Raw genomic sequence first — 14,813 nt, forward strand, 5'->3', positions numbered from 1 at the left:
TCTGCCCAAAACTTCTGAACAATTCACATTTCGTGATTGGAACATAAACTACACCCAGTCCCACATATTGCACAGTATGTGCACAAGTCCAACAAAATGCCAAGACACTCCTGAAGAAAAATGCCTATTATGCAGCTACAACGAAATATTAGAAATCCCTCATCTACCCGACATGGTCTTTCCTAAAAACGTTCTTGCTTTGAAATACAAAAACCATGGCACAATCACTTTCAACGCTTTGGATGCCCTAAAACGTGTCCGAGACATCCATAACACCAAAATAGCTTGTTCAGAGATGTGGTTGGAATCCCGTAAAGACAACCCTGATACTTGGATACAAAAAAAATCAAACCGTTTGACTGGACGTTCTCCACTGATTACAAAGGTACTGTTAGTGAAGAAATAACTGTAGAAACAACTGAGGAAGAAATTAATTTGGATAAACTCAAAGTACGTGAGGAAATCCTTTTCTATCACGATTTAAGTTGTTTGAAGATGAGCTGCATGATAATGGTATTGCATCGTTAAATGTGAAGATACGAGTTATGCCCTCAAGTTTTTTTATCCTTCTACGCTATTTTTGAGAATAGATGAGGTCTTGGTGAAAATCAATGACACCAGATACTTTTATGAAGTTGGAAAGGATTATATAATACGGGAATACACATCTAAGGAGAACAAAATCGAGGAGTTAACTGTGCCAAAATATTTGCTTATAGAACCGAACGAGATTGCTAAGCATTTAAGTCTGCAAACAAAAATATGTGAAAAGCTTACATTACCCAAATCATAAAACTTAACGTTTTGATTCATGTTTTTTGTTTTTGTTATAATTTATTAGTGGGTATTTTTATTGTAATATATGGCATAACAGTACTTTGTAAAAAATGTGAAATAAATTGAAGTTTTGATAAAATCATTATCTTCAAATATATAAATGTAATTACTATATCTCATTTGAAATAAAATATATTTAAAAATCAAATTGTTGCCTGAAAAGAAACAAACAAAAGTTTGACTTCAGGCAAGTTGCTTGAACTTCCCGATAAGTTTAATAAAAGATTCAATAAAGGATTTCAACAAAAGGTCCTCAAAACAGCTCCGATTGTTTTGTTTTTTTTTTCTAATATTTTTCAAAATCATACATTCCAGAAGTGGGAAAATATTATTTTTATTGTTAAAACAATAAAATGATATTTATATAAGGAAATAAGTTTTTGAATAATTTCTTTGAAAGAAATTACTTGTGTATTAGTTTTCATAATAATAGTTATTTCAAGTTAAAAAATATATATGCCCATGATAAATCAAATAGGTTTTAAAATTGCCATTTTTATCAAAGTTAAAATTAATTGTTTTTTATCTAGAATTAAATATAATATAAAGACTTTGATATAGGGAATGCAATACCGATGGAAAATTTCAATTCATTTCGGTAATTTTTCATTTTCAAACCGGAATACCGGTAAATTACCGGTATTTTATTATCTTAAACAAACGTAAACAATATTGAAAGTTAGTAGTACAAATATAAAAAAAATGTATATACAACTACAACTATATTCAACTAACCAATAAATAAAACAATAAGTTTATTTTTTTAAATAATAATTTAACAAAAGTATATGCAATTTAATTAATTCATTATCACTATCGAGTATATTGAGTAATTTTCGCCAAAACAAACTTATGAGTATGAACGACCAAAAACTCATAAAAGATCATATTACATTATTATAATAAACGTATTGTCTGTATCTGATGTGTTAAATTAGCATAATCTCCAATATTTTAAAATAATAAATTTTTTGCACTAATTTAAGATCGGATACTTTGTCGAGATAAATAATAAGTTACTATAATTGTTGAGTATTGTTATTTAAAACAATGTGATGCTTCTATAGTATTTTCAAACTTCGAAACGTTTTCGAAAAATAATATTTCACAATGTAATAAGAAGCAAAAATATTTATTAATTATCATAATAATTATGTATAAAGTTAGAAAAAAAAAGAATACGCAGTGGTAATCTGTATGATATAAAATATTTTGGCGCAAATATCACTTAAAAAACCGTTACATTTTTACAAAAGATGAAACAAACATCATAATCTATAAGTCCAATTCTATTATTGTAACACGATATGAAGCCCTTAGTAAAGCAATAAATATTCAGTTTAATGACGAGTGAAATAATATTCGACATTTGTTTATCCTATAGAATCACTTGAAGATATAGCTGTTTATGCGATTATGTAACTTAAAGATAAATTTGTTCCGAGAAATTTAAACTTTAGTGTATGTATCAAATAGCGCTTATGTAAAAATACCGAAAATACCGATTTTTGGGGTAAAAACCGGTAAAAATACCGCCGAAAAATCGGGCGGTTTACCGGTAATTCGGTATACCGGTATTGCATTCCCTAGTTTGATATATTCTAGCATAAACATTTTTATACTACTGTTAACAGTATTTAGATACAATATTTATATTATTTTGTTTGTGATTCGAAAAATAATTAGTGAAAATTGATATTATCTTCAGATAAATTGAGGAAAAATCCGTTATATATAAGTCCATCAAAGAGAGTATTTGGATACAATTAGTATAATTTGCTTTGGGACACATTTTTCAAAAAAAAAATCACAAATTCAAGAATAAAACCAATTAGACTTTACAAAACCTACTTCTTTGCATAAATTGTGAAAGATATATGTGAAGTATATACATATCTACGATTACTGATTCATTAATTACAAATTAGTTACAAATTAAGGTCAACATAAAACCCCCATTTACAAAAATATTCAAATCCAAACAATTCAAAAACGGCGCCATTTTCCACCATCAACAACTTCATGTCAAACTTCAGACAGCTGTCAAACTCTCATTAACATCAAAACACAATCAAAATAAAAACAATGAATATCAATAAATAATAATAATTAAAATATTAATTAACCCTCGAAATGGAGACTATTTATGAACCTACAACAATTTGTCGAGTTTGTTTAGGCGATAAAGGAAAAATGCATTTTTTGTTCAACGATAAGCAACTTGCTGAGATATTAGTTTCTTGTACTCAAATACAGGTAAAAGATAAAGGATAATGGATAGTTTATATAAATAATAAGAAATATAAGAATATAGCTGATGTATGTGATTTCATGTTGTATTAATTTTTGACGTCTTACCTTAGGTTATGGCGGACGACGGTTTGCCGGAACAGATATGTCACACATGTTTTGCACAATTGAATAAAACACTTAAGTTCATTCAAAAATGTCGCGATAGCGACACCGTTTTACGACAAAAAACACCAACACCTAATAATGACAATAAAATCACTTTAAACACTATAAATTCCATTACCTTCTCAAGTGTTTCCAGCTCAAACTCCACTGAAGAAATCATCTTGAAAACTGATCCTGGTGTTGACAAGAACAAACAGAGTGAGCAACACAACCAAAAAAATTTAACAAAATGTCAAACAAATAATAAACATACATGTCCTCAGTGCAATAAAGAATTAAAAACATACTCTTCTCTTAAATATCACCTGCAATTGCACTCTGATAACAACTCTTATTTGTGCAGCCAATGTGGTGCCAGTTTCAAAACCAAAAACTCATATGATGGCCACATGGCAACACATGAAAGCGAAAATCCTCATGAATGTGATATATGTGGTAAACGATACCGACAGGCTGCTTCGTTGAGGAATCATAAAATGACCCACACAGGTAATAAACTATAACTAGTGGTGTATGGCATCGTGCCTTAAGCCAAATTGCTGGAACTTCCTGTACCGTAGTGAAATATTCGAGAAATTTTAAACGTTTTCAAATATATTATTACAAATACTGTAACTTTCATTATTTTTGCATTTTCTTTTTATATCTGAGTAAGCAAATCAAATGTAAGTCATAAATCAATCAATTTATCTCCAGAACATTAACAATCGTCATTTCATTTTGAATTCAATATCAAAAAAAAAAATAGTTGCCTTATTTACACAAGATTGAAAAAGTGCTCCCGCATAGTTACAGTCTAAACGCATTTGCAAACAATTCCGTGCGACATTTTCACTTATACTATGCTTAGTTTGGCGGCATTTTCACATTTTTCAATAGTTTTCACAAAATTGGAAAAGCGCCCCAGTATATAAATAGTCTACATGCGCTTGCGTAAACATTTGCACCAGAGTGGCGCTTAGACTGTGCTTAGCCTGGGTAATTTTTTGAATTTTTAATCCAAAATTACGAAAATATTTTATGGAAAAAAATTGGAAATAATTTTTTTTCCAAAAGCAATTATGTTGTTGAAACGTCGGACGCTTAGTCTCCTCAAAAACTGCCATTTTTTCAACATTTAGCTCTGTATCTCCGAAACCGCTGGGCCTACCTTTGCCAAAAACGATTAACCACTTTTCCCCGTCATTACAAATTGAATGTTTTTTGGATCATGCAAATCAGATGAAATCAGAAACTCGATTTCTATTTTCTGCACTCTTTGCTCCATATCTCCGTAACGTCTGGACCTGCCTTTGCAAAAAACTAATCAGCACATCTCAATAGGAATCGAATGTTTTTTAAACTATTCAAATCGGTTGATCCGTGCGCCCGAAAACGTGGACGAAAAAATGCGGACATACAAAGCACACACACACACACATACATCCATTTTTTCCTGAGGTATGCCAGTAAAATTCAGAAACCTTCAAAACGTCGAAAAATGCACTAAATTTTCATTTTCGATTTTCGGCCTATTACTATAACTACCCTACGGGAAGTTAATAATAACTAATAGTAATAACTATATAACTTTTTTATTAGTTTTCCTCTAATATTATTTTTCTTTTAGGTGAAAGACCTCACCTCTGTATGATATGTGGAAAAGGCTGTATACAAAAAAGTGACTTCAAAAAGCACATGTTAACACACACAAATGAAAAATCATACATCTGTAATATTTGTGGCCAGGGTTATCGGTTTTCTCATAACTTAAAACTACATTTAAGATCACACTCTGGTGAAAAACCGTATCCGTGCACAGTCTGCAATAAAAGGTATATAAATAATAAATACAATTATAATATTACTTAGTTCATCTTGATTTTCTTTATAGATTTTCTGCTAAAGATCAGTTAAAGCGCCACTCCTTAATACACTCTGGAGAAAAGCCTTATCAGTGTAACTTTTGTTCAAAATCCTTTAATCGTGCTAGCACTTTGGCAGTTCATAAAAAAATACACACAGGACAACGAGACCATATTTGTAATGTATGTGGGAAAGGTTTTATACAATCGCATTGTTTAGCAGCACATATGAATACTCATAAGAAAGGCGAAACGAATAAAACAGGTAAATGAAAGCTAGGTCATTATGATATTTGTATATATATATATATATATATATATATATATATATATATATATATATATATAATTATTGGATATGTTTTAGATCTGCCATCATCTGTGGATAAAATTAATGTGGCTGAAACTATTGTGAGACTTGTGTTTGATAATAAACAAATTGAAGATGTTAAAGCATTAGTTGATATAAATGAAATAGTTATAGAACCAGATATGCATATAGCGTTATGAATGAGAAAAAAATGTTTGTACAGTATTTTTATTGTTTTGTATTAATTTTAATAAAAATTATTATAAAATTGCTAATTTATTTAGTTCACTAGCAAATTGATATTTCAAACAAAAATTGTAATAAATATTGTAATTAAAAAATATATATTAAAAGATAATTTATTACTCAAGGTAATTATGAAACAACAGTTTTATATAATTTATAAATCAATTTACAAAGAAAAATGGAAAAAAATCTGATATTTATATTTAATTATCTATTAAGGATAAATAATAAATGCAATATTAAAATTCATTTATAGTTTTAACAATATTAAAAGCATCTTCAAATTGAGGTATAAAATTGATGTATAAATATATTTAATAACAAAATACCTTGCAAAAGTAATTGAAAAGCCTCTTATATAATATGAAAGTATCGTGCCAGTGTTTTACTCAGTCTTATTGGCTTCCTGAGCTTCAAATTTAGGATATTTTTGTTCCACATCTTTCCATGAAGTTTTGCTTTGCGATAAATCTCTTACGACGTCGGCAATTTCAGACAACTAGATAGAGAAAACAAAGTAATAAATTTACTCTATATATATAAATAGAGGAATACTTACAGGTACTCTAACTTGTCCCATGCTGTCCCTTTCTCGTAAAGTTACACTGTCTGTAGTCAACGTATCAAAATCAATAGTAATTCCTATAAAGAATATATTAAGACTGTAATTATTAAGTTTAAATATGAAAACATTTATATAAATTTGAATTTAAAATTTGAACCTGTATTGTTAGTGTTCAATATTGATATAAGAATATAACAAGCAAATTAAGGAAAAATTATAAGTACAAATCATATCATTTAAATTGTTTGAATAAGATGAAAATCTCGAATTATCTCAATCATGGAGTGAAAATTAGAAAAATTTGAATGGTTTAATTAATTAAAACTAAAATGAAGTGTAAATTCCATACTATACAGAACATAAAAGTTAATACCAATAATATAATTAATAATTTCTTTTTATTACCGTATGGAATAGCAATTTCATCAGTCCTAGCATATCTCCTGCCGATGGAGCCCGAGGAATCATCAACTTTATGAGATACATCCACCTTGTCAGGGCGCTCGCTGAAAACACAAAGAAATATCACAATCAATTTTAATTCTAAATGACTTGGTTTTTATCTATAATTTATCATACGTACATAACTGTTTAACGTAAGGCACAACTGTGCATTGCTACTTAAAGGAAGAACGGAGCACTTTAAGGGGGCGATGCACGCTGGCAGTGATAAGTAGTCTTTGTTCATCACCTTCTCGGGGTGTTGAAATTATGCTCGAAGAGGGAGTACATTATTCGACCAATACCTAGAAAAAGGAACATTATATATATATATATATATATACATATATATATATATATATATATATATTTCTACATATATATAAAAATAAGTCGGGTTTTCCTCCCGACGATATAACTCCAGAACGCACGAACCGATTTCGACAATTTTGCATTCGTCGGAAAGGTCTCGGGCACCGCAAGGTTTATAGCTAAGAAAATTAGTGGTGCATGGCATCGTGCCCTAATGCAAATTGCTGGAACTTCACGCACCGTAAATAAAAATTCGAGTAAAGACGTTAGTGAGAATTATCAGAATTATGCTTGCAATTAAGTCAACGACCAATTCTTGCCGCCAAGAAATATGATGTACACGCACTGAATTTCACCATTCAATCAAAAAATGCTGGCGATTTGGTGACATACCAATGATTCCGACTGGTCTTCCGTTTGACTTCAAACGAATGCAATTTCCAGTTCGCCTTGCGTTCGCAATAACAAGTCTCAAGGCCAATCGCTTAGTGTTTGCGGGATAAATTTCAAATAGATTATTTAGAAAATCATTGTTTTTCACATGGGCAGTTATACGTTGCCTGTTCACGAGTTGGAAAACCATCCGCTTTGTTTGTGTTAACGTCAGACCAAAAAACAAAAAATGTGGTTTACCAAAGAGCACTTCAATCAAACGGATAATTGGCGGATTCACTTTCATTTACTTAGAGAAGTTCAACTAAAAAACACTTCATTTTTGTAATTGAAATAAATTCATTACTGTTGTGTAATAAAATCAAATTTTTTTCTTTTCAAATATAAAACAAACAAAAAATTTCTTCATCTTTCTCACGAAACCATCTGGTGGCGAAACGGAGTTCGTCGGGTTTGCTAGTATATATATATATATATATATATATATATATATATATATGTCTATAAATATTTACCAAATGATGGTTCAATAACAGAAGGCACGATATCCTCAACATGCACCGTTTTCGTTTCACTTTTAACCGTAACCATGTCTTTAGTAAGTGTTATTTCACTTGATGATGGTAAAGCAACTGTGTGTCCACTGAAAATATTTATTAAACATATAGAAAATATATATTGTAATTTTGTATATATGTTAATTGTTATCCATAATGTAAAATAATTGTATTTATAAGCCCTCTTGGAAGAAATCTGTGGGATATATATTTAAAATAAAAATAAGAAAATACTACACAACCTTATAAAGTTATTATCAAATCCTATTTACCCGTTTGCGAGATTCTTTTCCATGGTCCTGAGTTCATCCAGACTTAAATTAGCCAAAAGATCTGTGATAGCTTTAGCGTCTTTCTTGAAAGTTTTGCCTAATACTGATTTGTTAGGTACGGCTTCCACAACCTAAAAGAAAAAAGATATATGAAATTGATAAATTACATATAAACAAAGCAAGGAATAATGCTATGATAACAGAATTCTAAATGGTGCAGTTATCATAAGATTATTCCTTGCTTGTTAACTTCCCGTAGGGTAAGTTATAGTAATCGCAAAAAAATCGAAAATGAAAATTTTTATATATCTTTACGTTTCAGAGGTTTCTGAACATTTTGGCATACCTTAGAAAAAATGGATGTATGTGTGTGTGTGTGTGTGTGTGTGTGTGTGTGTGTGTGCGTGTGTGTATGTATGTGCGGATACAAATTTTCGTCGACGATTTCGGGTACACGGATGAAGCAATTTGAATAATTTAAAATACCTTCGATCCGTATTGATAAGGAGACGTGCTGATTAGTTTTTGGCGGAGGTAGGTCTAGCCGTTCCGAAGATATGGGGCAAAAAGTGCTAAAAACGGTACCTCAGTTTTTAATAGAACGGAGCGTCCGATTTTAATAATTCAAAAAACATTTTACTTGTATTGACAAGATGAAGATTTGATCAAATTTTTATAGGGGCAGGTTTAGCGGTTTCGGAGATATAACGAAAAACGTAAAAAAAAATGCCATTTGGCGGTCAAAAATGATCATTAGACATGTGCACATCAAATTATCAGATATTTTATAGAGATTTTAACAATAAGTATAAATTTTGTTTACATTCCTATGGGTTCCGTACCAATGTTTACCCGTTAGACAGCGACGCGGCGCTTACGCGTTTTATATTTTGTCTCTATGCATTTAGAGCAGTACGATTGCTTTGAAAAAAAGTTCAGATCTTCCAACATATGTCAAAATAAAGAAAACATTTTTTTTTCAAAATTTATAGTTTCTCAAAAATCTTATTTTTTCGAAGTAATTTTTTTTCAAAAATGTTAATCGATTTTAAAAAAAATAATAATTTTTGGTACGGGAAGTTCCAGCAATTTGCCTTAAGGCACGATGCCCTAATTGCCTTAAGACAGAATTCCACTTACAGCTAGTTTATATGTAAAATACACTTGATCGCATGGCAAATAGTTAGCCTTTTATAATTTTCACTACCAAAAATGAGCATTAAAGAGCATTGCTTTGACAACGCTATTTTATGAACTCTGTTAGAGCAGAATTACCCCATAAATGTATCAATTTCATGTTTATCTTACCTCAACACTTTTAGGCTGTGGTAAAGTCTTCTCAGCAGCCAGTTTAACACCGGTGGCTTTGTAATGTTGTGTCAGATCGTATGCAGATCTGTCGGCACAACCAACACACTCCACCCAACCCTGAAAAGAAAACAGCATATAAAATTTAATTCAATAGATAAGTCCTGGATATTTTCAATATATTGATTATTTCTTTTCCGAACAATAAATCCAATAATAAAAAACAATTTGTTTTTTTGAAGATGTTTAATAACGACGTTTCGGAACTAGATACGTTCCATCATCAGGATTATTCTGTCAAAGACAATGTTTTTTAACTATATTGACTAACATTAATTAATGATGGTTATTACAGATTATTTAGAAAAATTATAAAGAAATGGATTTTGTAGCAGTCTAAAGAGTAAAGAAAAGTAACTAAAAAAAGTTTTTATATAATATTGAGAAGCAAACAATTATTTACCTGTAATAATTTATATACCCATATCACTAATATTGTTTGTTAAGTTTTTTTGATAGAACGTATCTAGTTCCGAAACGTCGTTATTAAACATCTTCAAAAAACATAAAATTTAATACACAATATCAACACAAAATCCATTTCCTACTTACATAACTTGTGAGACACTCAGCATCCCAGCAATCGCATGCATAATGTGCCATTTCATTTCCCATATGTTGCCTGAACCTCAATCGAGTAGGATCGATACCTAGTTTATGCAAAAATTGTTGTATGCGAGCCATAAAGTAACCCAAAGTCTCATTGGCAACTAGACCCTAAAATAAAAGATAAACGGATAATATATATCTTATATATAAAAACGAATCGCAAAATGTGTTGGTAAGCACATAACTCTACAACGCCTGAACCAATTTGGTAAATTATTTTTTTAAAATGTTCGTTCAAGTCCAAGGATGGTTCTTACGACGAGAAAAATTCGAATAATCGTCGGGAAAACCCTAAAACCAGCCCTTTCCTTTTTCACATACAAATGTTTTCTAACCGGGACGTAGAATCAATTTGAGCTTTATTGCTATTATATAAAGTTTATATTAAATTACAAGTACTCAATGTATACTCCACCTAAACGATTATTCGGATTTTGATAAATCTTTCCGAAGCATGTTAAGGAAATTTTCTAGGATGTATGTAATTATAAAGTACTGGGATGTATGTGCAATATTGTAGAAATAAATGGGAAAAATTGCAAAAAACGACATGTCATTGTTTGCATTGAAAACAAATGAAAACTATCATCTGCCAGAAATTCCAATTTACTTATGAACCTAGACAATATTAGAATATGTATAATAAATTTATGATTATGAATAGGAAAAATGAAATGTCTACATTATTGTTGTCAAAAAGCAGCTGAGATGTGTCAGAAATTAAAATAATTTAAGATACAGTATATGTGTGGCAGATCGAATGATTCGCTTAAAATATGAAATTAAGTATTAATCAGAGCCGGTCCTACCTTTAATGCGATGCATGCGAAAAATACGAGTGCACGCCTTAGGGGGCGCCAACACAAGATTCGAATATTAAATTTTCAATATAGTTTTTTTTTTCAATAAATAATTTTTTTGCGTCCTTTACAAATCTTTTCACAATATTTTTAAAATTCGTAAAACTATCACTTTATAAAAACAAATGGAAAAGTAAAGATGAATACATACAATTCGGCCCTCACAATATCGATTAAGGAGAAGTTTAAGATGCAATTTTGGATATCTTATATAATAAAAAATTAAATTAATTTAATCCAACATGAAGTACCAGTGTTATGTTATGGTTATGGTTATGTTATATCCTTGAAAAGACTTCAATTTCCAATATAGTGTGGGAATTGAGACTCATCATTTTATTTAAAGCAGTTCTACATTTAACATTGCTCATATTGTAAAATGTATATGCATTTTGGGGTGAAGAGTAATTTAAAAAACAATAAATATTATTTTTAGGTAAACGGTAAATATTAGTATATTATATTAAAAAATTGTACACATGGGTACAGGACATCGTCTGCCGGGTCATCTAGTATATATATATATATATATATATATATATCTGATATATCACTTGATTCCATATTACTAACCTTTTTGACAGCTTCGCCGATTTTAACTCTTTCAGCACTCTTTCCGTCCATCTGATTGCAAGCCGAGTACAAAACCATTTCAACTTCTGCAACATCGGAGAATTTTGGATGAGACTTATCGTTGGGGTCACAGAAATGTTCAATTTCAGCCATGGTGAATTCTCTAACACGGATCAGACCACTTCTGGGTGATATCTCGTTCCGGAAAGCATTACCTGGGAAGAAAGAGAAAAGATTATGTTTAAAACTCTGATGGATTTTTCGATTTCTTTCAAATATTACCTAAAAATCAGAATCCATATTCATGAACATGAATAAGAAAAGTGTAATATCTACAATATTATTGCCGAAAACCAGCTGAGATGTGCCAGAAATTAAAATAATATAAGATACAATATATGTTTGGCAGATGAAATTATATAATTCAGTTTAATAAATACGTCCAAAATTGCATATACACCTAAGTCTGTTTTTACACGGTAGATTGGTTCCAGAACAAGCCGTGTAAAAAAAAAGTGTAAAAAAAGACATTGAACTTATACAAAAATGGGTGATTTATTCCTAATCTCTAAAAGCTATTAAAATTAGTGAAAAACAAGAATTTTTAAGAACAAGAATTCATGTTTATTTTATTAAATCAAATATATAATTCTAATACTCTCGATGGTTTCAGACTTTTTTCTTTCATAAATACTTTTTTGTGATATCAACATACTTCGCAAAAACTAATTTGACAAAAAAAATTTAAGTACATAAATTTCAAATCGTGCTAAATGGAATAAAATCGTGTAAAAAAATTAAAAATATTCAATTTTCAAACCGTGTACAAAAAGACCGTGTAAAAACAGACTTAGGTGTACATTATTTTTTTAAACTCACGCATGTCGTATTTTGCTTTACTTTACTAAATTATTTAAATACAAAAGAATATTTCTACTTATTGAACAAATAACAACTAGATTTTACAAATTAATTCACCGATTTCTTTCAAATATTACCTATTTGTGCTGCCGCAAATGGTAATTTTCCTTGATTAAATTCCAAGAGACGCTTGAAGTTTACAAAAATGCCTTGAGCGGTTTCTGGTCTCAAAAAACTGTAAAAAAAATTATTGTTTTATAGCGAGTGCTATTCTAATATTTATTATATATGTATTTATTTTATTTTGTTACCCTTTAACTAGGCCAGTGGGTCCAATTTGGGTTCCAAACATCAGATTGAATTCAATCGGTTCTGATAGAGGATTTTGGGTAAGTGGACTTTTGATGTCGAATTTTTTCATAACGGCTGCCATTTCGTTAGAGGTCATTCCGTCCAACTAAAAGGGAAAAAAATCGATATAAAAACAAGGAGAAAAACATTCTAGGTTGTCATAAAACGATCTAGAACGTCTGGAAGTAGATAGATAGATAGATTGTAAGAAAATGACCTATAGATCGACTGAAAACGTCCTGAATTGTCTGAAAATGTGAGAAGTCATCTGAAAACATTCTAGATTGTTGTAAGTCGTCTAAAAACGTCAAAGGCTGTATGGAACCATCCAAAGTTATCTGAATCATCCGAAGACGTTCTAGATTGTTTGAAAACCTGCACCCTCTGGAAACATTCTAGGTGGTTTAAAAATTAACTAGATCGCCTAAAAACTAAATAGATCATCTGAAAACTAACTAGATCGTCTAAATATGAACTAGAATCATCTTAAAACGACCTAGATCGTCTGAAAAATAACTAGATCGTCTGAAAACGACCTAGATCCTCTAAAAAACTAACTAGATCGCCTAAAAATGACCTAGATCGTTCAAAAACTAACAAGATCATCTGAAAACCAACTAAAACGTCTGAAAACGTTCTAGGTTGTCTAAACATGTTGCAAATTGCCTGAAACTTATACAAATTATTCAGGAATTTTGTAAATTATCTAAAAATATTTTAAAATATCTGAATATGAAAAATTGATCTTGTAAAATATCTAAATTTGAAAATTATGTAAATCATCTGAAATTGTTACAAATTATCTAAAAATTTTATCACTTGCCTAAAAATTATGTACATTGTCTGGGAATATTGAAAGAATTAACAAAATCTAACTGGAAATAGTATTGATCGTTTTTACAAAATATATTGAAAAAGTTAATTGAAAATTTTCGAATCTTATCTGTAATAGGATCTTATCTTCTGAAACTGATCATTAAAATTCCTAAAAAAAAAACTAAAATCGTCTTAAAAATAAATTAATTCACCAAAAATAAAATTACAAAGTTTTATTTCATCGGCTCGATGGTACTCCACGTACTCAGTTATCATAAAGACATCAGTAATTATTGCAATTGTACTTGGTTGCAATTACAATTGTTACATAATTGAATTAATTAAATTTTACAAAATTGATATTTTAATAATGATCAATTAAACCTACTTTGTCACTATATATTTCTTCAGTGACATTAAACATTTAACAAAATTTAAACAAATATTTATCGAACAAAGTCTAATTATTACCTTGACAACGATATCAGTGCACTCCGCCTTAACAGCATCTGTAACCTTAGGATCACTCGAAACCTTTTCCAAATGAGCCTTGATCAGATGATCCAATCTGAAACATTCGCCTGTTTTCAAATCCTTCACCATCAAATCTGCAAAACGATCCACGTGTCCAGAAGCCCTGGGAAAAGAACGTTGTAAAAATAAATAATAGTCATATAGTTTTTTGCTTTATAGATTTATAAGAGTCAATTTAAGAAATATTTGAAATATTTAAAATTTTATAAGAAAAGAAAATATAAATATAAATAAATATATTACTTGAGTACAGTTTCTGGTGTCAGGACAGAACAGTCGACTTCCAGCATTTGTTCTTCTAGGACGAAGAATTGGCGCCAGGCCGCCAACATGTTGGCTTTGAGGGCGCAACCCATTGGTCCGAAGTCGTATTGACCTAAAAAAAAAAAAAAATTAAATTAAATAAACATAGGATCTGTAAGATTTTTATAAGAAATAGAAAGAAGAAAATTAAAGATTTAACAAAACACGAGTAGTGTAGAAGTATATTAATATAGAATCAAGACACCAATAAGATATGGCATTTTAATTACATTTTCCTAAAAATGTAAATTTTTGACATATTTGTGAGAAAACATATCAATTTTAAAAATGGTATTTATGGTAAACATATCTCAATATAACAAACCATCAAAATTTAAATATT

General features: G+C 29.9%; 2 protein-coding genes and 1 pseudogene across 2 annotated transcripts; 2 read left to right on the forward strand and 1 right to left on the reverse strand.

Annotated features, from left to right (window-relative positions):
* The first annotated feature begins 6 nt into the window (after positions 1-6).
* LOC113380289 (TIP41-like protein) lies at positions 7-838 on the forward strand. The gene is given in 4 exon segments (XM_026619637.1): positions 7-334; positions 337-481; positions 484-573; positions 576-838. Coding segments are annotated over 4 exon segments (711 nt in total). The 5' UTR covers positions 7-76; the 3' UTR covers positions 794-838.
* A 2,132-nt stretch (positions 839-2,970) lies between these two features.
* LOC113380290 (zinc finger protein OZF-like) lies at positions 2,971-5,609 on the forward strand. The gene is made up of 5 exons (XM_026619638.1): positions 2,971-3,093; positions 3,201-3,744; positions 4,865-5,069; positions 5,129-5,364; positions 5,467-5,609. The coding sequence occupies exons 1-5, from the start codon at positions 2,971-2,973 to the stop codon at positions 5,607-5,609; spliced, it is 1,251 nt and encodes a 416-aa protein (XP_026475423.1).
* A 418-nt stretch (positions 5,610-6,027) lies between these two features.
* On the reverse strand, positions 6,028-14,543 carry LOC113380288 (annotated as a pseudogene).
* Positions 14,544-14,813: the final 270 nt, after the last annotated feature.

This window comes from Ctenocephalides felis, unplaced genomic scaffold (genome assembly GCF_003426905.1).
Source record: "Ctenocephalides felis isolate EL2017-DRISC unplaced genomic scaffold, ASM342690v1 CF-g0.4_SCAFFOLD_02033, whole genome shotgun sequence".
Lineage (NCBI taxonomy): Eukaryota > Metazoa > Arthropoda > Insecta > Siphonaptera > Pulicidae > Ctenocephalides > Ctenocephalides felis.

What these genes read in the sequence shown, in the direction of transcription:
- LOC113380290 (XM_026619638.1), top strand. Translation starts at nt 2,971, where the DNA reads ATGGAGACTATTTATGAACCTACAACAATTTGTCGAGTTTGTTTAGGC. An exon ending in TTTCTTGTACTCAAATACAG is followed by an intron (nt 3,094 to 3,200) that starts GTAAAAGATAAA and finishes GTCTTACCTTAG; the next exon opens with GTTATGGCGGACGACGGTTT. An exon ending in TGCACAGTCTGCAATAAAAG is followed by an intron (nt 5,070 to 5,128) that starts GTATATAAATAA and finishes TTTTCTTTATAG; the next exon opens with ATTTTCTGCTAAAGATCAGT.